General features: G+C 42.6%; 1 protein-coding gene across 3 annotated transcripts in view; it reads right to left on the bottom strand.

The window, feature by feature from the left end:
- Window positions 1-2671: 2671 nt before the first annotated feature.
- LOC122165577 (septin-2) overlaps window positions 2672-24181 on the bottom strand; it is a 31409-nt gene continuing 9899 nt past the window's right edge. For 2 of the 3 annotated variants that reach the window (XM_042828718.1, XM_042828719.1), the window contains exons 6-13: window positions 23877-24011; window positions 23324-23441; window positions 19075-19176; window positions 18050-18195; window positions 16952-17035; window positions 15960-16017; window positions 11081-11174; window positions 2672-3452 (exon numbers count right to left, since the gene is read on the bottom strand). In XM_042828718.1, the coding sequence (XP_042684652.1) occupies window positions 11106-11174; window positions 15960-16017; window positions 16952-17035; window positions 18050-18195; window positions 19075-19176; window positions 23324-23441; window positions 23877-24011 (712 nt within the window). In that variant the 3' untranslated portion in view covers window positions 2672-3452; window positions 11081-11105. The remainder of the gene's footprint in view (window positions 3453-11080; window positions 11175-15959; window positions 16018-16951; window positions 17036-18049; window positions 18196-19074; window positions 19177-23323; window positions 23442-23876; window positions 24012-24181) is intronic. The other variant, XM_042828720.1, reaches the window with a different exon arrangement.

The following is a 24181-nucleotide window of genomic DNA, read 5'->3' on the forward strand; positions in this document are numbered from 1 at the left end:
GCACCGCAGCACCACAACACAGCACCGCAGCACCACAGCACAGCACCACAGCACCGCAACACCACAGCACAGCACCACAGCACCGCACCACAGCACCACAGCACAGCACCGCAGCACCGCAGCACCACAGGACCGCACCGCAGCACCACAGCACAGCACCGCAGCACCACAGCACAGCACCACAGCACCACAACACAGCACCGCAGCACCGCAGCACCGCAGCACCACAGCACCGCAACCACAGCACCACAGCACCGCACCGCAGCACCACAACACAGCACCGCAGCACCGCAGCACCACAGCACCGCACCGCAGCACCACAGCACCGCACCGCAGCACCACAGCACCGCACCGCCGGGCCTGCAGGGGGGGCGCCGCGGCTCAGGAGAGCGCTGTGCGCTCGAACGACGGACGGCTAAAAACGTCAAAAGCCAAGGGAATAAACAGGGAACGCGCTTCCAGATTTAGCAGCCCGAAATGTCGGGGGAGGCACTGAATCACGCTGCAAACTTACTCCGCGAAGCAGGAACGGGCTCCTCTGCCAGCGTGCCATTTTAAGAGCAACACTGAGTTATTCTAGGTAAAGCTGCCGGAATAACGGGAGGAGGGGGCAGGAGAGCTCCAACGGATTTAGAACGCTCCCAAGGAGGCGCGAGCCCACGACTTCAGAACAGCCGAGGGACCTGAGCTGAACTGCCACCATAGGAGCCGTGCGGCAGCCCCGAGCCCACGGCCGCAGGGAGGGAACGCTTCTCCCCCTGCCGGGACAGGGCCGTAAGCCAGGAGCGCAGAACGGAGCGGCCGGGCCCGCTGCTGGCCGCACAAGTGCGAGGACAGCCTCCTCTCCACGGAACAAAACCGCCGCTGATACCAACATCTCCGATCCTTGCGGTCATCATCCCTCGTCATCTCTTCCACCCACTCATTGAAAACATCCCTCGTACCCAAACAAGGAGACGCTTCCAAAACCAGCAGCTGGCAGTCCCAGGCATGTGAGATTTCAAAACCCATTAACTTGCTCCCAGATTGCTTTTAGCCATCGATTCAAAACATCAGAGACAGTATTTCATCAATCGTTAGCATACTCATTTTTATAGACCAGACAACTACAGACCATCAAACTCCACACCGCAATTAAAGGCACCAATGACCCCACCGGCAATTCAGAAGCTGCCATTAGTCTGCCACAGTGCTTCAAATCTAATGAAGACCAGAAGGACCTCGGGCACCTGCTCCCTGATCCTGCCAAACAGGAGATGGCTGGGCAGAGCGGGGCTCCTGGGCACTGCTGGCACTGCAGGGCAACGCAGGAAAGCTCTGCAGAGATCTCACAGCAGCAGCTTGGCTTAAGGAATACACGTCCCCCATTGAGCTGTGAGGTAGCGTGAGAAAAGGAGTTCAAAAGCAGCTGAAGATTAACAGCAATCAGTAAGAAGTGAGGTACAGATTAAGCCCGTTTTGAAAGGAAAGCACACAGAATAGTGAGTGCCAGGGACTGGGCCAAGAGCTGCAGATGCAATTCACAAGCCAGGAGGAAGCAAAGACCAGATCAGTAATCACTATCTGCTCCCGGTCAGTAAGAGCTCCCACCCGGGAACTGTGACAGTGACTTTTGATGCCTTGCTTTGGAAAGACGGGGAAAAAAGCCCTAATTTTATTAAATAAAACAAAGAGATACTTTTAGAAGCCTACTTCCCTACTGTCCTCATTTCTTTTGCAAGATGAACCTTTCATGTTACCTTGGCTCAGAAAGCTAACTCAGTACACAACAGAACGCCCTGGTTTTGGTGAAGGGTGTGGCTGTTCTTTCACATGCACAAAGGCACAGAGCATCATTTGGAGAAGGTTGCAAAACATGCTGCAGAATTCTGGAAGGAGCACAAAGGCACACATAAGGGCACGCCACCCATGTGAAACAGGATGTTTGCAGTTACAGCTCTCACCTTGGCTCTTGACAGACATGTTTAACATCCAAATCTCCATAAAACCTGAAGTGGCTCTGCAACTGAAAACAAATCTGTCATTTCATTTCTTCTTTCAAGTTCATCAGAGCAGCCAAGATAACAAATGTCCACTTGATGCAGTTTAAGTCCACAGGCCAAATACGCACCCTGGTGATGCAAGCCTTTTGTGAAGTCTGTCCTGATTAAACACTCTTTGCTAGACAGCACAATTAGGGCTAACAGCAACACGACAGACACTCCAAAGCAGTACAGAATACAAAGCACCTCAATTCCATATTTGCAAGACAATTTACACTTACATGCATATGACACACACAGGACTACATAAGCATGCATGAGAGCCACGCACGCGTAACGGCACGAAGGGAACAGCAACAGCCACAATTCACAAACCCAGGCGTGCGATCCCATTTCCCAATTTACAGACACAGCCAGCGTCAGCAGATGCATCCTGAGTTTTGCAGAAGCAACAGCAAAAGCAGATGTGAAGATGTGCTGCCTAACTTCCAGTGAAAACGTTTGGAAAGGTGCTTTGAAATGAAATCACAGCAGTAAATTCTAGAAGAGCCTTCCATTCTTCAGGCCAAGTACCACGACTCCTTTGAAGACACTCTGCATGTCACCAATGCAACAACTCACAAATCATCAAAAAAACAGAATAATGCAAATAAAATAGAGAAAGGCAGGAAACAAAAATCACCCCAGAATTCATCTTTTTCCACATTGATACAATTTATTACAAAACCTCCATGAAAATTAGTGTTATGGTATATAAAAGGTTCGGTACATGCCACCACTCAGCTGGGAACGCTGCCATAGGAATATCTGCAAGCAATACTGGGACCTGAAGACAACTCTCCAGAGGCATCCACATAAGTTTCTGGCATGCATAGTGTTCATGGTATTTTAAGGCACAATGATTCAGAAAAGTCAGCTTCTTTACATCGCCGGCGAATCATCAGTGGTTTGTATGTTTTCTCATACATCACACAAATACAAATCACCAGAGATGAAGCTTGAAAAAGAACCGAAGCACAGAGAGTTATGAAAAACTGACATGATATAGAATGGCTTAAAATAGCAATAGAAAGTCACGATACATGAGAGCACATTTACTGCCAACAGGCCACAGAGGCTTTTAGCACTAATCACAAAATGGTTCAGAACAACCTAGATACACAATTAACTCCTTGCCCCAGCACAAGGCCTAGTCCAAACAGCATGCTTATCCATTTCTGTACCAAAAGGCATAGGAAGGAGAATATAAACACATTTATAAGTATGAAGACAGTGTTAACAAAAAAATCAAAAAAGATACAGGATAACTTGATTAACTTGGAATATATAAAACAAGCAGTTTTACAACACAATCTTCAGACTCTGTGTTTTAATGCAGGTCTTGATCTGCAGAATCCGGCTTTTGCATGTGAACGTTACCACTTGGTCACAGAAAACAGAGCACCCGTCCACCTAGAGGACTGAACGCTGCTGCGAACAAAAGTGGAAAACAAACAGCATTAGAAAAGACAAATTCCCAGCACTACTGGCATGCTTCTGGCATCCTGATCCTGACCCCCTCCTAGCACAGCAGCATAATCCAGGGAACAGAGCACTCACAGGGACCTGCACTACAGCTGCATCAGCTGAGTTAGACGACCTGCACGGATATCTGTATCTGTCTCACATCTATCAAGAGCACATGCAAGAGAATCCATTTTTAGGTGCATCCTGCCTTCAGCACCCACACTCCCCTTCGTCTACAAAAAGCGCTGCGGCTCAGCTGAACAGAACTGCACAGGGGAAGCAACCTCTGTCTGCCTGCAGCGTGCAGCTTTACTTCTGACACTGAAAACTGCATTTAAGAGCACTTACCATCTAACCAGGGCTAAAATAAGCAGCCAGCTTGATGTTACGCACAAACACAACATCATGGTCTTATGACACTGCTTCAGTAAAAAAGGAAAGCAAATGGATTTTTCCAAGCATTCACAAAGCAGCACTCATACGGCTGAAAGAAGGAGCACTGACCTATCACTTCAAAAACGACTCCCAGTTTTGCATGTGTCGTTAGTTACTTGCCAACTGAAGAAAGCACAATTCCAGCTTTCCCTGAAAATCAGGTCCTGCTTACAAAAGCTGTGACAGATTTGGAACTTGGGAGGCACCTGCAGCTCTCCAGTCTCCAAAGGTACTCCTTCCCAAGTAGGAAAAGTAGCTCAGCTTAAGCACCCAGCTGGATGGCAAAAAAGAAATATGCAGTGTCAGTACAGCACCTATGCAGACTGCAGCTGCACAATACAGCTGGGATGAGGCTGAGGGAAAGCTGGCCAGGGGTCCTTCACTCTTCATGTCCTGAACAGAACCATCACTGTTAGGGAACAGCAGTTCCCTACGACTGTCAGCAGGGCAGGGCCTTCACCTCACACAATCCAGTCCAACAAGCAGCATTACGGTGTTGAAGCTGGAGACCACGCACTGCTAACCACCTTTAATATTCAAAGGCAAAATTAATTTCTTGTGCTACACTGTTACTTCAAATACGGAAGATAAACTAATTTTCTGCCATCGCCTGCATAGCTCTGATCTGTTACAAAACACATCAGAAAGAAATGGTAACCAGTGTCTGTGACAGTGCTTCCAATAAACACCAAGGCTCTGGTTGTAAGCACCAGCATGCACTGACGTTAGCAACACAGCAACACGACGTCCACTTGTTATGCTCATAAAACATGACTGAGCACAGTATGTTTCAGGCATTTCCAGCATGCATTTGTTTCACTGCTTTCCTCCCCGTCTCCTGATGAGACAGTATTTTATGATGCATTAGGTTACTACGGCTCTCTACAGACTTTTATATCCATTTTTATACACTAATACGTGAGAGATTCCCCCATACTTTCTGAGTGTGTATTCATTAAATGCCTCTACCTGCAGCCATTCCCACCATTATTTAATGGACAGCACAGTTGTGCAGCATGGCATACACACAGCATACACACACACCTCACACACACAGCACCAAGAATCCTGCATTGGAAAGCCTTAGGAAGACATGAGCTCGCCTCCCCCTCAGTGGCTTCAAAGAACACACACCAAGATGCTCTGCATTGCACCGATCTGCCTCTACAGTTCTGAATTCCCAAGGAGAGAAATGCGTTTTATAGCAGTTACATTTTCTTACTGACCTAAATTATCTTTCTTCAAACAGCCCCCATATTGTGTTTTATGTAGCCACAACCCTTTCACTTCACAATAGTTAGCAAGGACTTGGAGAAGCTGAGTTTTCCCACAAGGCTTTGCTTCACAGCTAAATTCCAGAGCTTCTGTACCAGGATAAACATTTGCAAACTTCATTACAACTCCTGGAAAAACAAATCTGTAAGTACTGGATAGCATCAATGTCCAGTTGTTAGCTAGCTTTGACTCATGTCGTTACTCACAACCCCAGTATCTGGGGTTACAGCTGAACTTCAGTCACTCTCTGTTCCATTCCCTCTTGCTGGTCCGTGGCAGCACCTTACATTTTCCCATCATAAATGTCACCAGCCAACTGCACTCAGCTCCAAAACTGGCTTTTAAACTGCTTTCCAACACTTACCAGTTCGTTAAATGTGCTAATAGGCTCAATATCCATCGAATCATACATACCAGGCTCAGAGCTCCAGAACTATTACAAATGTTTCTCTAAAAACTTTTATTCAGTAAAAAGCTGCCTGAAGCATTTAGGGGCCCAGCATGGTAACACACCAGGCTCTGGCACAGCTCTGAGAGGTCCAAGTGCCCCACTAATGCCTATGGAGCTCTGGAAATAAACACCTCCCCTCACCTTCTGCCTCCAGTCCATCTAATGGCCATCTCAGATGCTGCAGTGTTTCCATTTCTCAGTGTAAAGGCGGAAATATTCAAACTGTATCATTCCTTGGATATCAAGCCCCTATGAGGCAGGAACAGAAAAGTGCCCTGGTACAAATTCACAGGAATTGCACATGTCCCCATAGCCACTGCACGGTGGACTTCATCTTTCCCACAGCATCTGCATGCTACAGAAAAGCAAATAAATGCATTTCCACTCACACTCACATTTCCCCACAAAACAGGATTTCCACAGGGATCCATCAGGAATCTGATAGTCTCTCTAACCAGGGGTCATTTCATGAAAATAAAATAAATTTGTATTAATACACTGACTAACAAAATAGTGATACTGAGATACAGCTTGGTGTAATTATGTGTAATTATCAGAAAACTCACTATTAGATGTTTCAGTCATCTTCATTTTATGTTTTGCGACAGCAAATTCCTCAGAAAGCCCTTCAGTCTGCAAAAGTGCAGTCTGCAGAGTGCCATCATCTGTCCCTCCTCTCTTCCAGGTAACTGAGTCTCAATGGGAAAGTAGTTTTGAAGATGCATCTCTCCTACGTTGTTAGAAATGACACCCTGCTATTTCTACTCCTTACTGTAAAAGGTCCTGACAAATTCCTGGGGATTTTGCATGCAGAAATTGTGGAGTGAAAAAAAAAATCCGTACAGGATTCTTCAAGCAGACTGCATGTAGGTGCAGCAGGTTAACAGACCTGACCAACGCTTCAGACTTATGCACCTTACCAGCGATAGATTCTTGTTTCTGAGCAATGTCTTGAAGTTTACCACTCTAAGTCCCAACGTTTTTCCTACTGGGAGAATCGAACAACTGATTTCCTGTTAGAAGACACAAACAGGGACACGCAGACAGCCCAGGCCGCAGTCCAAGCACAACATCTCATCTCACGTTCTCGGACTGTGCGTGGAAGATGGCTGCTCGTACCAACTGAGAGCAAAGCGGACTAACAGGGAGATATTATTTTTACAAGTTGTTCTCAGATGGACAATTCATATGAAAGCTTTACTGCTCTCTGTGCGGAGGTTTAAGTCATACAATGATTGTTCAAAGCGTCTCTGCCCATTACAGCGAGGGCAGGTGGGCACCAGCTGTGAGCAGGAGGATACCAGTCACCAGGCAGCTCCTAAGGACCCAGCCAACATTTTTCTGTACAACTTCAGCCTCCTATGGAGCCACACAGATTCAGCGCTTCAGTTGTACAGCAGCAAAGAAAAAACAGTTGTATCAAAGTCTGCCCTCTGAGGGAAACCAAAATTTGTGCTAGCCCATCAATACACAGTTTGTTGAACAGCTCCAAAACGAAGACAGCTGAACAGCGCTGGAGAATGACAGCACTCTTCTAATCCAGTTTCTAGCTAGAGAAACAGCCACTGGCACTGCCAGGCAGTTGTTCCAAATACTACAAGTTTGCCAAAGCATCACATTCTCTAGGCTTTCAATTTCAGCTGCCAAAAACTACAACACGATCTGCACTTGCTCAAATGACTTTTCAGATCAATTCGGCATTCAGCAGCAGCATTTTAGAAGACTGGTTGCCATGACAATGCTTTGTGTTTTTCAGTTAAATGATGTCAATTTGCTTGAGGAAGAAATAGCCTGTTTGGTGCCTTTATCAAAAATCGGAACAGCGTCACTCAGAAAGCTTTAACACCCACAGAAATCACCAGCTCACTATAAGGACTAACATGCTATAATTACCTCAAAACGCCTTTTTTCCCACATGCATTTCCCTAACCAAAAGTACGTTTTTAATTGGCTGTTTATTTTCCACAGACTGACTGCTGTTACGGCGTCCCAGTATGACCCTGAAGCTATGTGTAAGACAGACAACTCAGATTTGTAAGAACAAGAGGAGAACAGATTGCAAAGAGCTATACTTTCAGAAGCAGAAAAGGAAAGAGAAGAAAGCCCTACCAATAAACATTTCACTTGAAAAAATAATTGCTTCAGAAGGCAGTAAACATGCTGGTAGAGTTACCACAGGCTTATTCCAACAGGCCGTGAGTATTTCATACTGGAGTCAACAAATACTACTACATTAGTTTTAGTTGCTGGTAACTTGGCCCCACTCCTCCCCTGCTTTCTCTGAGCCTTCATTTGAACTGTCAGTGATAAGAAGCAATAAGCCCCTACCACTTTGCAGCAATCTCGCATCCTGAAAATTAAAAAGGAAATAATAAATGAAACTTAAACTCATTTTGAAGCCTTCATTAAACTTCACACGAACTTGTAAGATTGGTGTAACAAGAATTATTCTAACCTTACGCCGGTGCCTAGCTGAGCCCTCACTGCCTGCTGCAAACACCTCTATGCACACAGTCTGCACATTATTTGTGAACTTAAGCACATCATCGTCGTAAAAATCTGCATATGTCACCCTGCCCTGCTTCTCATCAGCCTCAAAAGCTAACGGAAAGGAAACTGCTTGCAGTAAACTCTCCCTTCACTCTTTTAGTAAGTCTTTAAAGATGCCCCTAATTCAGAGAGGACCAGAAAAAACAGAATTTCCAGCCATTCCTTCTTTGCAGCATAAAACACCATAGAGACTCACTGTCTTTTGGGTAAGGAATTAACTTCAGCACATCTTAATCATTATGCAAAGCCAGATTCTTTCCAGATAATCCCAAAGCATTCAGCATCCACACCTTGTTCCCAGGTGCATCTGAAACCCAGAAGTGGGCATTTCACGTGGTCAGACATCACCACGTGTAGCCATCCTGCCCTGCACTCTCTGCATCTCACCCATGAGGTCATTTACACCACACTGCTCTTTCCCCAAAATGTCTGAAAACACCTTTACGTGTGCTTTAAATTTCTGCACGTGCATTAAAAATATTTAACGGATTTTTTAAAGAAAATATAAAGATGTACTTATCCAAAATAAGAGCAGTGCAAACAGTAACTTTACATCTCGTCTATGAAGTTATGTACATTTCTCAGCATAAAAGAAAGCAAAAGTGCTGAAGAGCAACTGGAGGAGAGGCAATGCTTTCAGTTAGAGCACTGTCATAAGCTGATCCTTAAATGTTCCTGTAAAAGTAGAGCCTAAGAGATGCTCAGGATAAGCTGCACAAGAACAAGAAGACTGATACCAATCTTCAGCGTGGCACACCGCACTAACTGCTGTTAATTACAAGTTTCCTGCTTCCTCTGGAAATAGTTAGAAATACTAACAAATAAATCTGATGGAATGAAAATCTGATGGAAGCTGAACTCATCATTCCTCCCGAACTGCAGACAGCACACATGAGGAAAACCTCCGTTGGGCCAAGTTCTAGCTGAGGATTCACACCACAGGATCGTGCAGCCACACTCCTGCTTAGGACTACCAAGGTGGCTCTGACTGTGCATCACAGAAGCTACACGAGTTACGTGGAAGTCTACAAATCAATACCTGAGGGGTAAAAACAAGTTCCAAGTTCTGTCCTGAAAACAACTGCTGAACAACATGAGTGCCCAAGCAGCTGCAGGAATCTGGCTTTGCAGATTCCAACCAAACAGCAGGACCTCTGCATATAAAGATCTTATCCAAATGCTTCCCAAGTTTATTCACGTTGGGTACTTGAATCACTGAAATACTAAAAGGAAACAAGACGTAGTTCAAACTTAATCACTACCAGATCATGCAGTTAAACCTCCTTTGAAGCTTTCCTGCTTCATAGACGTGGTCCAAGATGTATTCCAGATTAGTAAGTTATCTAAAAAATAACATTTCATTTGAATACATGTGGGCATGCTCACAGCTTTGTTTACAACGCATCCAAGGCTGCGAAGTGAGCTTGGGGCACGGCGTGCTGCAAGTTGTTTCCATGAACACCATATCCAGGATTGCCAGAAGCTGTGAAATGCACAGAACCTGGTGCACTGCTGGCTACCTGTGCTATGAATGCTGCATCCTATCAGTGCCCAGATGCTGACCACGCAGACATCCTGCACTCTGCAAGCGACAACTATGGACAAAGCAATTAGATTTAGGGAGATTTTTTTACTTACCAAGTATCAGTTTAAGGGATACCATGTGATTAAGCATGATTTGTAAGCTGCAGAAAGAACTGTGCTAGTTTGCAACAAGAAATAACGATTCATACTATGCGAGGTTTCCCCTATCAAACAGCTATTTTCACAAGAGGCCAGAGTCTGGCCATGTGATAAAGTCAGCATGAAATCTTGGGACCTTTACTTTAGGCTAAAGAATTTAACAGGCTGAATAACTACCAGCTCCTGCCTGAGGAAATGAGAGCTTTCTGCCAGGCCCTGCTATCACACATGCTGCATGGTTAGCCACAAATTAACCTCAGTGTTTAGATTTCCAGCTCAGGGAATACATATCTCATTATGGAGATTGGAAGACATAATGTGAAGATTACTTTACCTGCAAGACTTGGAATTGTAACAGCATGAAACCTGAGCTTGAACTGCTGCTTCCCCTTAACTACTTCTACTAAAGATTACAGTGTACCTAACAGTAAAACCACCAACTTCTGCTTAAACAGGAGCCCAGTGAATAAGTTTATTTCTTAGGAGATTGTTTTTTTAAATATATAAACAGGAAGACTGAAAGTTCAAATAAAGGCAACAAAAATCTCCTTATTTTAGGCTTGGAATGTTGGCAGCTGCCACGAGGTCATGAGGGATAACATAATCCATTTTATTCAAGCTTTACATTCCAGAAGACCAGCAATCAAAACTGGAGTATTAAACTGCAGTGTTAAGCAACAAGACACCTCACATCCTTCTGGTTTTTAATCTTGCATTAAAAAAATAAAACATGCCAAAGAACTGGAAAAAGAAATGAGTATTTCTGAAGACAGGGTGAATATTTGCTACAAGAACCTTTTTTTCCTTCACTCATTCTGATCTCATTTAATATATCATACCTACCATCAAGCATTCAGTACACTTCACCAGCTTGTCTAAAATTTCATTTGTTTTAAATTCAGAAGTCTACATACCCCAAATACTCTACTTTTGTTTATGTAGAGACAAACTAATATTTTGAACAGCTTTTTGCTTGCAAAACCAAAGTCAGATGATCCAAAAAATAAGGCATTGAGGATAAGCATTTGCAAATCTTAATGACAGATGGAAAAGTAGTGTTTGCATAATGTTTTTAATGTACCAGAACAGCACTCTGTTTTACTAGAAGTGCCATGAAGGCATGGCCCAAGTGCAGAACTGGCAACAGTCACTTTGAAAGCCTTATGTAAGAGGAGTACACAAGTCAGAAAAGTCATACCTGATGCACCCAGCTATTCAGCATCTTAGTCATCTCCAGGCTTCATCCTCATCTGGGCTTGCATCTGAGCAATCATCTCCTGCATGCGGCGCAGCTGTAAGAGAAACACGCACATGTTTAGGACCATCTCTCAGCTTCAACACGAGAAGGCCGAAATCCAGGAAACTCACAATGCTTTCTTCCGTGGCAGAAAGCAGATCCTATTTGCCTCCTTCCAAACCAGGCACATGTAACTCATTCACAGAACTGAATACTGTATTTTTCCCAACCCAGATTCTTCAAAGCATCACGAAGTAACTGCACTGACGCACAGAGAATGTGCTGCTCCCCACCAAGAACTGGCAAAGAGCAGCTACAGGTGCCTGTGTCACTTTCCCTTGCCTAGCTTCAGATGCAGATTTGGGAGATAAGAAACAGAAGTGCATACACTGCACTAAAATTAGCTGCCTTATATACTGGGACACATCTCTTGCTGCAGCAGAACAGGTTCAGCAAAGACTAACTCAGGCTCCTATGACTGCAATGTAGATTGACTCTGACAAAAGGAGATCACAGGAACAGCATGTTACAGCTAACTACACTGACTGTTAGACATCCATCTGTATCTTTTCACTAAACAGTCAGAAAGCCTCTGACAGAGAGATGGCAGGCATAGTTCTGCAGGGTGGAAAAGAAAAGAAGTAAGAAGATTCAGACATGAGAGCTGTGTTGATTCTTTGGTACAGTAAAAGAAAACTGGCTCAAAGATCCATTTGTACAGATGCAGGACACCTGGTCTTTGAACGACCCTACTGCAGATTTATCACCAGAGCAAAAACCGGCTTTACTGGGAGCTTGTCTATTTGAGCTTTCCCAAGAACACTTAAAATTGAGCCCTGAAGTGTTCCCAAAATAGAAACCATTCAGTAATCACAGGGAAAGATGCTGTTCCACATGTATTACAGTGATTTTTTCAAATTAATATTCTGCTAATAGTCAACATCACACATTAAGACTTGAATGCATCTCTAAGTCTCATGTCCTCTTAACCTAAGGGATAAGAACATGTCCATACCATGAAAGAATAATATGCTCGGAGACTCAAATTTAAGATGAGACAAAAGAATTGACACTAGCACCAAGATGGTAAGGTTTTCCTTTTACACGTGATTCTGGTGTTAGTCTGTGCCATTAGCTAAACAGTGGCAGGCTGCTGAAGCTCTTGGCAGAATTCAGGAAGGCTTTCAGGAACAACTGGGCACACTGCACACATAACAGACACTGATGTTTCTTTCTAACAAAAGAAAGCTGGCAAAAAGAAGTAAAGGAAAGCAGAGCGACATGAACACACATCATCTTCAGGAGACAACTGTAGTTTTTCACTGCATTTTGTTCTGGCTTTCGCTGAGCATTTGATATGCAAACAATCCCGAGTGGTTTCTTCTTGCTGTAAAACTACAGCTTCTAAATGTCTCTGCTCCAGGCCTCAGCCATGCATCTCATAGCAGCACGCTCAGCACACAGCCTATGAGGATGCCAGGCTCTGCCCAGCAGCAGCAGCCATAACTGAATTTAGGGAGAACACATAAATATCTCGAGAAGGAAATCATCTGCACCGTATAAATCCTGGCAGCTCAAGTGTAGAATTCACAAATAAATATTCCTGCCTTCTGCCCAGCCAGGGAGTCAACCCAAGATGTACTCAGCACGGTAACCACGCCAGTCTCTTCCAATGTTCCTCTTCAAGTGAAGAGAGGACACAAGAACCATTTCCATGTGTTACAAGTTCAAAATAAGTTGTGTCTCACCCCTCTGGAAGCACGGTGTAGAACAGTCTTTCATCTTGAGATGAATCTAACGCTTCACACGTGACTCAAAGTAATGCCTCTGCCCCTGCACTGGGCAGAACAAGGCAAGGGCCTACAGCACCTTGGTCTTGCACAGCAATAGAGGCCCTTACTGTAAGAGCACGATTAATACATTCTGCAGGGAACTTGCACACGTTCCCTAAAGAAACACGACAGCACAGAGATGATCCACAGGACAGCAGAAAGCCAGGAAACAACATTTAGAAATGTGAACAAAAGAAAGTTTCCTGCAAGTTCCCAGACAAGGAAAAGAGTAAATGTAACCATGGTATAAACTCCATCTATTTCACTTCACCAAGACTAAAAGGGAGCTTAAACTATCATGTAACCACTGGGTGCTTAACACATACAACACTTGTAGCAACACAAAGGAAACAACCGGCTTCTAAATCCGAGTGGTTACAGAGCTCAGAGGGGATCCCAGCTTCCAACAGCTTCCAGGCCCACACAGAAACCACAGGTAAACAGCTCTGCATTACCTACAAGACTTCATCCCAAATTTTGCCCACAGTACAGACAAGTACTTCTCCTGAACGAACGAAGTGCTCAGCAGCCAAAAAAAGTAATATTAAATATAAATATGTATTTAAATCTGAGGAACTTTGTTTCTTGTTTTCACGTAAACACAGGCTTCAGAGGGAATATTTCTAGGAAAATGTTAAAACTTTGAAAGGATTTTATTACAAAATATTTTCAGAGTAAAAAAAAAAAAAAAAAGTATTGCACAGCACTACAAACTTTCCTAAATTTGAGCCCATCCACACCACAATGTCAAAACAATCTGAACTACAGCACATTTACTGTAAGGAATGTGGTTATCGTTATTCTTACTTTCACTTCCCAGCTCAGAAAAATGGGTCACCAATGGAAGATGAACGAAAAGCACTACCAAAAGCAACACATTCAAATGACAAATTGGCAATTCCAAACTGTGAACCAGGGACCACATCCTTTGGCATACTAAAAACTCATTTTAAAGTGATGCTCTGATAACGATGCTCCTGGCACCAACCCAAGTGTTCATTCCTTCCAAGGTTACATAAACCTGACAGAGCTGTAAATAGAACAGGCACCGTTACTGATGGGAATGCAGAGCAGGAGGGGAAATGGATATTTGTTTTCTCTGCAAAGGCTGTGGAATGCAAGCCCATTTCCTCTGTGCTTCTTCCCTCCCCAGATTTTTCCCAGTCTGAAGCATAGGGATGATACGGAGATGAAGGGATTTCATCCCAGCTTATCTACAGAAGATTCAGCAAAGCTTCTTGATCTCTTAGGGACAATAGAACGCAGAACATAAAAATCTGTTTGTTTTTCCAAGTTCTAACCTAATCCTCTGCAACTTGGGCAGCAGTTATTCGGAGATGATGAGTCCCAGAGGGAACTTTCAGAGACCATGTGTCAAGAAATTCAAGACTCCACCTATTTAACGGTAACACATAAAAGCTACGTTACACACATATACAAATATTATACACAGGTCTGCACAGTCAGAACAGATCAGTCGACCGTGAGGAGCTCGCAGCACCAACAGCTTCCCACAGAAACACCGCAGAATGCGTTCAGCTACAAACCTGAAGACAAGGAGCTCTGGAAGAACACCTAAATTTATACTTAACTGCTAGGGCACATACAATTTACATCATTGAAATAACATCAGGATGAATAGGATTAAAGGATTAGGGATTAAACTCAAATTGCACGACACGAATTATGGAAGCGCTGGACAGAAGTAAGAGAGGTGTTCCTCTAACCACGCTTCTGACACTTCAGAGCACCTGGCACTGCTGGCAGCCAACTGACAGCTGCTGCTGTTACACACTCACACCAGGGAAGGGGAGGCAGCTGAGTTGTGCACAAAGACCTTGGAGAAGTTCCAGCACCCCGAGTGCACAGCCATCACTTCAGCAACACAGCTGCACCTTCATCACTGCAGGACTTTCTAAGTGTATTTATCTCATTCAATCTCTGGTAATTCATGTTTTCAACTACTAGCTATGGTGGTAAACAGCAAAAAAAAAAATAAAAATTCCTAAAAGGAAATATAGAGGCAGCTGATTCTGTCAAAATGCCAAGGTCAGCTATTTTTAAACATGGATGCTAGGAAGGAAAAAAGAAACACACAGACTGAAGTAACTATATTTCATAAACTTGCAGGCACTGGAGCCTGAATCTTTCATCCCAGAAATACACATAATTGGTTTTATTATTAGCATTATTACTTTAATATCTTACTCCAAATCACTGCATGTATATCTATATCTGTATATAGTGACCTTTAAGTCACGCATTCCTTCATTTATGAACTTGAATCAAAGCTGAATTGGATAAAATTAGGATAAACAGAAAAATCTGCTACCTTCCAACTGGCAGAAAGCATTTCCACCATGCAAGAAGTCAGAAGCACTGGCAGCATGTTACTTACATTGCAATATAGGCTCACAATCTCTGAATCTTTAGAATTCCAACATAAAAATATCAGGATGAAAGGTTTAGCAACAACTTGAAAGCAGAGTAAGAAAACAAAGACAGAAAAATTGAGTGGTATTAAAGAAAATTTATAGGTTTTGCTGCAAGACAGAAGATTAAGAGATATGCACACAAATTCTGTCATAGGATTTTTAAGATTCTGTAACCTTTTCTACTCTTTAGGCACAAGACATGGATAAATTCACTGCTAACATGTTTGTGCTACAGCATGCCCACCTGAAACGACATCGGCCTACCAGTCTACTCCAACATATGTTTAAAACAGCACATGTAGATAACAGACACAGAGAGGCTTTGGTACTTAGCAGAAAACATAAATTCTGTTTATGGAGATGAGAGATATTCTGCCTGCAGAACCAAAAGTCCCCTCCTGCAACCTGATATCCACCGCATACAAACAAACACACCTTGCACAGGCAACTTGCACGCAACAGATCACATCTTCTTTCCACCCTTCCAGTCTGTATGCAGGAGCTGATGCAGAACACTGGAAGTGGAGCATGGCAGATGCGTTTGAAGAACAATGGTTGTAGAAGCTCTCTTACCTCAGCCTCCTTCTGCTGAAGGATTCTATCCTTGTCTACGACTTCTTCTTCAACAGGCCTGTTGAACAACAGAACGCACTGATGATGTAGGATACAGAAAAAGTCTCCAAGAACAGCTCTGAGATTCACATTTTAGCTACTGTAACAACACAAAAGTCTGCATGCTTTCTCATAGTGGAAATGGGGACATTTTTTAAACACATTTGTATTGATTTTTTAAAATGCCACCTTCTACTTATCCCTAAGCTCCTGTTATCCTCACTCTCTAATTTTCTTCCTCTGCTTCTTAGTTTCTTCATTGCTAATTTGCTATTTTTTTGCTGCAAGATTCCCCCTACCACCTACCCTTGGAACAAAATCACCCATGAAAGCAATTGTGGAATTGCTGCTTAAGCTATTTCTTCTCTTGTTTAAGATCTGAACGCTTGGATGAATACTTAGAGAACAAGATGGGGAGAAGAATACCTTGCTATCAAGATAGATGTAGTGAGAGTAGTTGTGGACTTAAATTTGCCAAGAACAGAAGCATTACAAGAAAAAAGAAAAAGAAATTACAAAGAAAGGTTTCTTGGGCTAAACTTCTCTCTGCAGCTATAAGTGAAGGAGCAGAAAAAAAATCCCACATGGCAGTTTTAATCTCATCAGATTAATAGGCTGTGATCTACACAGCCTATATAAATGTGCCCACTAGAGTTTGTTTTTCCCAGACAGGTTTTATCTGATCATGTCTACACCTTGCTTCTTTATGTATCTTCCACTTAAAAGCATAGAGAAGAGGGAATGGATATGCAGACAAGAGCAGCTGTCTGTTTGTATGGCACTTCACAAGAGTCATGCTTAACACTACAAAAACGTCTTATGAATTTCACTTACTCCATATATTGAAAGTTGAGAAGAAATAATGATGAGGAATTGCTCCAGAGAAGTGTGTCAGGTGCCACAGAAAAAAGGAAGAGACTCACAAGCAGAGCCAGAGACACGCAGACACTTACTTGCCAGTTCTCTTCAGCCTCTCTGAACGGAAGTTCTCATAGTGCAAATCTTGGGTCACCTCCTGCAGGTCCTGCATGTGAGTTCTAGAACATACAAAGCAATACTGTGTGCTTCATGCTTCTTGTCAAAGGGAATATAAAAACTGAAAACAAAAAGTTATTTTATGTAATTGATGCATTCACTAGAAGGACAATTTTTATATACCAAATCAGCCATAAAGCTTGTCAGGACTCTGCTTTCATGCTTGCTAGTCTTTTGATTTATAGATTAGCACCCTCCCACCAATATCCTTAAACCACGTACAGCGTGCTGTCTTGTTCACACATTACTTTAAAGGAGTTGTTTGTATGAGTCTGCAGTGTTAGAAGCTTGTGAAGACTCGTTCAGAAAGATTTAATTCCTGAAGTATTTTTTGACACTTAAAGGTCATTAACTACAATTTGGAACTGAAAGCTGAGCAGAACTGCTTGGGTAAGGTAACAGCTGGCATCACCCAGCAGCTTTCAACTGCCTGGAGAAAGAAATGCTGCTGGAAATGATGACCAGCAGAGGGCAATCCCTGCTCAGCAGAGACTAAAACCAAAAACGCACTACAGAATTAAACTTACAACAACAGCAAGATAGCACAAGAAATTACTTAGAGCCATCTACACTGACAGAATGCCCATATCAGCTACAGACACCAGGGGTGGGGGGTGTCCTACTTAACACAGACTTTCCTATACTGATAAGAAAACTGAGCTTTGCCTTTAGAACACTTGTCTTCATGGATTCACCAATTACTTTAGCATCTAAAGGCTCTCTGCCTCACCCACTGCACTGTAAGAAAGCTTCAATTTCTACATAGCAACGTAAAAACAGTTCACATAAGATGTACCTTATCTGATCATTTAAAATACAGAAAATATTTTCTTAGCTCAGACCAGAGGAGCACAGTGGTAAATTAAGCCGAGGGCTAAAAGTGGAGGCAAAAAAAAAAAAGTCAATCTGCACTTCATTAGGGCTACCATGGCATTAAATAATTCATGTTCATGTAATTCTCAAGTCATTCCAGCAGGGTTACATCACCAGGTTGCAGTGATTTTTGCATTACTCACACCAGCATTGTGCGCAATTTAAGGAAATCATTGTGCTCTGGGTTCTCAACTTCAACAACTCCCCAAGGATACAGACGGCCTCGGATTTTCTTCCCTTTCACCTCAATAAGTTGGTTGGATCCAATAACAGCAAAGGGAATGCTAGCCTGATTGAGACAGAGCAAAACAAGTTGTTGCGTTGGCTTTTGGTTGGGTGAGTGGGTTGGCTTCTTTCTGGGGGGGGGAGAGGGGCTGGGGATTTTTTTTGGTGCACTCAGTTGTTTGCTTTTTTCTTTTAAGGAAAGCACAGAGGTGTGATAAGTAGCAGACAGGAGATGGGGAAAAGAAACGTTGACAGAAGTACTTCAATAAAATCCTTCTACACCAGAAAACCAACAAATTCTGTGCTCAACAGTGCAACCTCTTCTTGCTGAAGCCCGTCGCTTTGTTAGGATTGGTTTGTCCTAGCAGCAGCTCCAAAGGAAATGACACTTTTCTTTAGGAACGTCTGACTGTTGTTGAAACACAAATTGGGCATAATTCGTCATCTGACATAACATCATGCATGGAAAACAGCCAACAGAAACACGCTTCAGATACAGACTAAAGTTGCTGGAGACAGAATTTCACATGTGTTCTTCAAGCATCTGTGGAAGTATCAGAGCACTAGCAGGAAGTGATTTAATTAAAACCTTTATTATCTACACTAACAAGACGAAAGTTGTTAATTAGTACAGTAACTCTAAGTGCATATTCTCTTTTTGCTTGCATATTAAAAGGCTTGTCAGGCTGTCAAGACAACAGACAGCAAACCACTGTTCTTGGTGAGCAGTTACTTACATTCAAAAAAGAAACTCACAATACTACATTTGGAGCTCTGATGAAGCAAAGAATGGATTAAAAAGGATTATAATTCAGAATCAACATTTTTTCCAAGAACAAAATTTGAATATTCAATGCATATTATAAAGGAATTATTATCTTTAAGCATACAGTAAGCCTGAACACTGCAGCAAAACAGTAAATTAAGAAAGAGTGAAACTTGCCTTTAAGACTCTAGTTTGTTCTTTAAATTCCTCATCTTCATCAGAATCTGCATCAGGGAGCTGGTAAATCCTAATGCCGTGTTCAGAAATCTCATCTAGAACCTGAGGAGTTTAAGAGACGAAGGAAAATAAACTCTTGTCCCATTGAAGAGTTATCATTATGTGAAAGATGCATGAAAAACGTAACTGGTTGTCACATCTCTAAGTCTCAAAGCACGTTCTTCTGCTCTAAGCAGCCTTTAAAAACCAACCAATTGACAGGAATTACCACTACTTGCTCTTTACATTACGAACTACCAAGTTAGATTAGGTACCATAAGACCACCTTACATCCCACTGATTTCACTCTGCCTATGCAGAAGATGTCAGCATTTTTCATTTTTTCTTCACTCAACAGACAGACCTGAACCTCAAGCACGCAAGCAATGCAGGCAGAACAGCTCAGGTACAGAAGCACTCCTTCAGTCAGGTACGTGTTCAAAGACTTAAGAAACAATTCCGAGGTGGACATTAATCACAACTGCAAAATGAACAAAGGAAGCCCGTGCCACACGTTTGGATTTTATAGATTTCATTCTGCTACAAAAAGCACATCTAGAAACACTGCTGAGATTTGCCAACAGTAGAGGTTCTCTTTAAAAGCAGTTTATTAACAGGCATTGTAATAAGCCAAAGCTTTGGCTGAGATTACTGTAATCCCTATCTGTATACAAAGTCAGAAATTACAAAACACGAACAGCAGCTCATCTGTCCATCTACCCAAAGAGAAACAGACTCACTGACCAAATACTCTTCGTGACAATTCTAATGTATGTTTGTTTGCACATGACCTCATTTGAACAGTATATTTCTGTTCAGTGAGATAAAGATTCTAACCTCTTTTTGGATTTCAGCCCAGCTTTTGTTACCCTTTTTCTCAGTACCCTTCGGGGCACAAAGGCTGCACAAGCAGCCGGGCTCAAAGGATTCCCCAGGGCTCCACCTTAGGGTCAGTTCTCATCAGCAGCGTTATAAAGGACCCGAATGCAGAACACAAAAGCATCATAAACAAGTTTGCAAATGATGCAAAATCAGAAGGAGCCGTCGATTGCCTCAAGAGCAGAGAGGCCTTGCAGAATCCTTGACAGACTGGAGGCCTGGGCAGTAATGCACTGCACGAAGCTCAGCGAGTGCCAGATCCCACATGTGGGACAGGGCAGCCCCACAGCAAAGGCTCTGGGAGTTCTGGTGGATGGCAAGTTGAATGCTGTGTGCTCTGGCAGCCAGAGGGGCCAGCTGCACCCAAAGCACATCAGGTACAGCACTGCCAGCTGGGAAGAAGAATACGAAGAAGTAAAACCAACGTATTTGGAGATAGGATGCATTAGTTAAGCATCAAGAACAATGCAATCCATGCAAAAATATTTGTACAAAAAAAAATTAAGGCAGTCTACTGTTTCTTAAATCAAGCAGATGAAAGCTGATTTCCCACTTCAACTACAGAAAGTGATTCAAAGTCCATTAAGAAGTAAAAATCCATAAACAGTTCTTTTTATTGTCACTCATGTCTTGGATTAACAAAAAAACCCAACAAAGTATTCCTGCATGCATTCCTTCCCTAAGGAACTCACTGCAGGGGTAAGCAGCCAGCTAATGCTAGGCATGTGGCAAGTGGCACTGTTCAGTCCTTCAAAACTGAAGGAAACGCTTCTGTTGTCATACTATGAAGAATATTCGTGTGGGAAAAGCACTGTCAACATCTTGTTTCACAAAAGAAGAAAAGTAGCTTGAAGAGAACGTTAGGAATGAATGCTGATATTCCACAACAACTCTCTTCCAAGTGGTCGAAGACATCTTAGAAGGAAAAAAGATGCACTGCACCAAGTCCTCATATGGGGGCTCCCCAAAGGCCTGCAGCTGTAACCCACAGCTGGCACAGGAGCAGCAAGCACAACTGCCACAACCGACCTGCAGCTTCCTTTTTTTCTTCTTTTTTTTTGAGGTCATAAAAAACATTCCTAGATGTCTATGAGCACTTGTGCCATCATGTGTCTGTAGGTGTTAAAACAAACATAACTTGATAGCACAATTAAAACTAGACTCCAGCTGCACAGGAGAGGTCTTAATGAATCTTCGTGTTGAGTTCCTTGATCTTCTGTTGTGTAGCAATCAATCACTAGAGCAGAAATGAAAGTTGTCCAACTGGACCTTGACTATTAAGCAGCTGTTGGAAATAAAACAATCCCTCACACCATCAGACAAGAAGTGAACTGCAGCTATTCCCATGACAGTGCTCTCCTGGCAGGTATATACACATCCCCCGCACTCACACGCGCCCAGAACAAAACAGGAGCCCACACCTAAGCAAGAAGTACTTTCCTTTACAGGAAAAAAATGGGAACAAGTCCTGCCAATAAGTTGTATTAACTGCATTACAGATAAATCAATAGATTTGTTCTTGCTTTGCAAAATGGAAGATAACTAATTTATCACCAAACGCTAAGAAAACATGTAGAGCAGGGATAGGTGGGGCAGGCTGCAGTGCGATGCCTTTAAGTATCTGCATAAAACAAGAAAACACATTTAACGTGACTGAGATCTTACAGATAAAACACAACTGAAACAATAACGGGAAAGCCAACAACAAGGGGTGCTAGAATAATATATTACAGCTGTTAAACCTACTGCTTTCCTGAAAGGAAAAAGAATTGCAATAAAAACAAACTGTATTTCATGGTCCTAACAATGAAACAGCATTTTGCTTTTTCAAATCTCCATTTTATTGGCCTCAGAGGATTCTGTGTTCTTAAAGATTAGCCTTCCCATGGGAAATCAAAAAAAAAGTCAAAATATTAGTTCCCCTCTCATGAAGTCATTCTTTTGAGCAGGTTTCCTTAGCAGCCCTGCATGGCACAGCTTGTGAAACTGCCTTGCATTTCTTCCCACTCAAGAGGGACAGAAAATAACTTTGAATTCCAGAAAGACCAAACAGGAATTACTCCAAGCTGTGTTTCCTTCACAAGCACCACAAACTGGTTCTGCTGCTTTGGACTACACAGCAAAACACAAACAGTTTGCTTTAGATTGACGGCCAAATGGCAGAGATCTAAAAAAAAAAAAAAAAGACTTCAAGCTGCATCAGCAAAGGATTTTGATTCTTACTCCTGATTAGAGATTCTGTTAGCCAAGGTGCTTTGAGTTAGAACAATATACAGCAGCTGGACTTTCAAAGCTTTGGAACCACATTATACATTTGACTTCGTATAAACTCAGTTTGCTGAGCAACCTTTGCCAGCAGAATAAAAATAACGCAGGCTGTTTTTTACCTGTTTCCTAACCACTCCCTCAGACTGCACTGTAAGTGCTGGTATGTCGTGCCAGTGAGCACAGGCACAAGTTTTACTCTGTGTAAGCAGAGACTGTTTTAAACACTGATTAGTTAAAGCTAACTTTGCACTAAAATGGGAGGAGGTAGGCATGGATAGCACAGAATACGGTCAAGAGAGGTTGCCTTTAAATTAACCTGTTCATCACAGCACGTGAATTGGGATTCACCTCCATACTCCACAAGAAACACCTCGTAAGCCTTCAGTCTAACATCAGTCACAGAACTGTGCTAACTCCAAATTCTCATCAGGTAACACATTTGCCTGCATCACGGCCACTTTGCAACTAAAATCTTGTGTTAGCAAGACAAAAAAGCAAACGTCAAACAACACATGCACTACACTGTGCTGGATTCTAAGAGACAACGAGCAGCAAATAAAAGTAGCATAAAAGAAAGACAAGATAATGATAGCATGCATTGAAACCTAATAAGAGTATGTTCCTCTTCATTGCACCTAAGAACTATTTTAGTGAAAGATAAGTGCAGTTAGAACCCATTTCGTGTTCAGTTGTTTTAGGCATTTGAACATTCAGCATGCCGAGTGAGTGATGCTGTCAAATATTCCTCTAATGCTCCACTTAAATGCTTGCTTCAGTTCTTTCAGCATCATTCTGCTTCCAAACGCTGAACCAGAAAATAAGTACCTGTGAAAACTGAGCCTGAAACACACTGCTGAAAGATCACATACAGTTCCATAAGCAACAGCTCCATGAACACTACTAGCATCAGAAGAAAATCTTTCACCAAGTCAGTATAACCACTGAAAAAAGAACCAATAAAGGCAGCACAAGCAGTCATATTTCTGCTACGTTATTTCCCTACGGTGCTCTTTCAGTTCACCCACAACACATGTCATTTCCCCATAGCAAACATTAGACCTACTCTTCTCTTCAGCCTCTCTCTCTCCTTCAGTGTCAGCGTGTCAGCCTTGGCAATCACAGGGACAATGTTGACTTTTCCATGAAGAGCCTTCATGAATTCTACATCTAATGGTTTCAACCTGCCAACAAATGGGGAAAAAATGAAACAAACTCCAGTGAACTGTGTTTGTTCTAGTTTTATACAAACTAAGTAATGTATTAAAAATGATTTTTTCGAGTATCTACATCAACAGTATGTTCAGGATAAACTAAGTCAGAGCACTTGCTTATCAGCTCTGTCATCTGAAGATTAAATTGCAATTAAAACTGTCACTACGAGATATATGCAGTATTGTAAGCTCTTAGGTTTCTGGGTGATAAACCACGTAACACTGACTGCTTCAAAACAATATTCATCACCGAAAGGGAACAAAAGCAGAGGAGAACGTTAGTCTCCAAAGACCATTTAATTGCATTGGCTAACTGACAGTACCTACGTTTTTTTTTCCCTAGTTCAAGGAGTGAACACTCACAAACACAATGTAAGACCCTCAAATACAAGAGCTTTTTCTTACCCATGCCCAAAGGGAGAGATGAAGTAAAAACAGCAATGGACTCTATTGTCTATAATGTGGCGCCTGTTCAGCCCGCTCTCATCGTGAAGGTATCTCTCAAACTGGTTGTCAATGTACTGGATGATGGTTTTGAAGCTGTTGTATGGCAGGGAGGAAGGAAGAGAATCATTGCAAATTAGCTTTAAAGTGACAAAAGATGAACAATGCAAAGGTAAGAACAATAGGAGAAAGTCATGCTTTTGTTAAGATCCTTACTGTTAAAAAATTCAGTGTTGCAGCGTCGCACCTATTATTGATAAAAAGTA

Source organism: Centrocercus urophasianus, unplaced genomic scaffold (assembly GCF_019232065.1).
Source record: "Centrocercus urophasianus isolate 14NV4802_14NV808 unplaced genomic scaffold, USGS_Curo_1.0 seq_30, whole genome shotgun sequence".
NCBI lineage: Eukaryota > Metazoa > Chordata > Aves > Galliformes > Phasianidae > Centrocercus > Centrocercus urophasianus.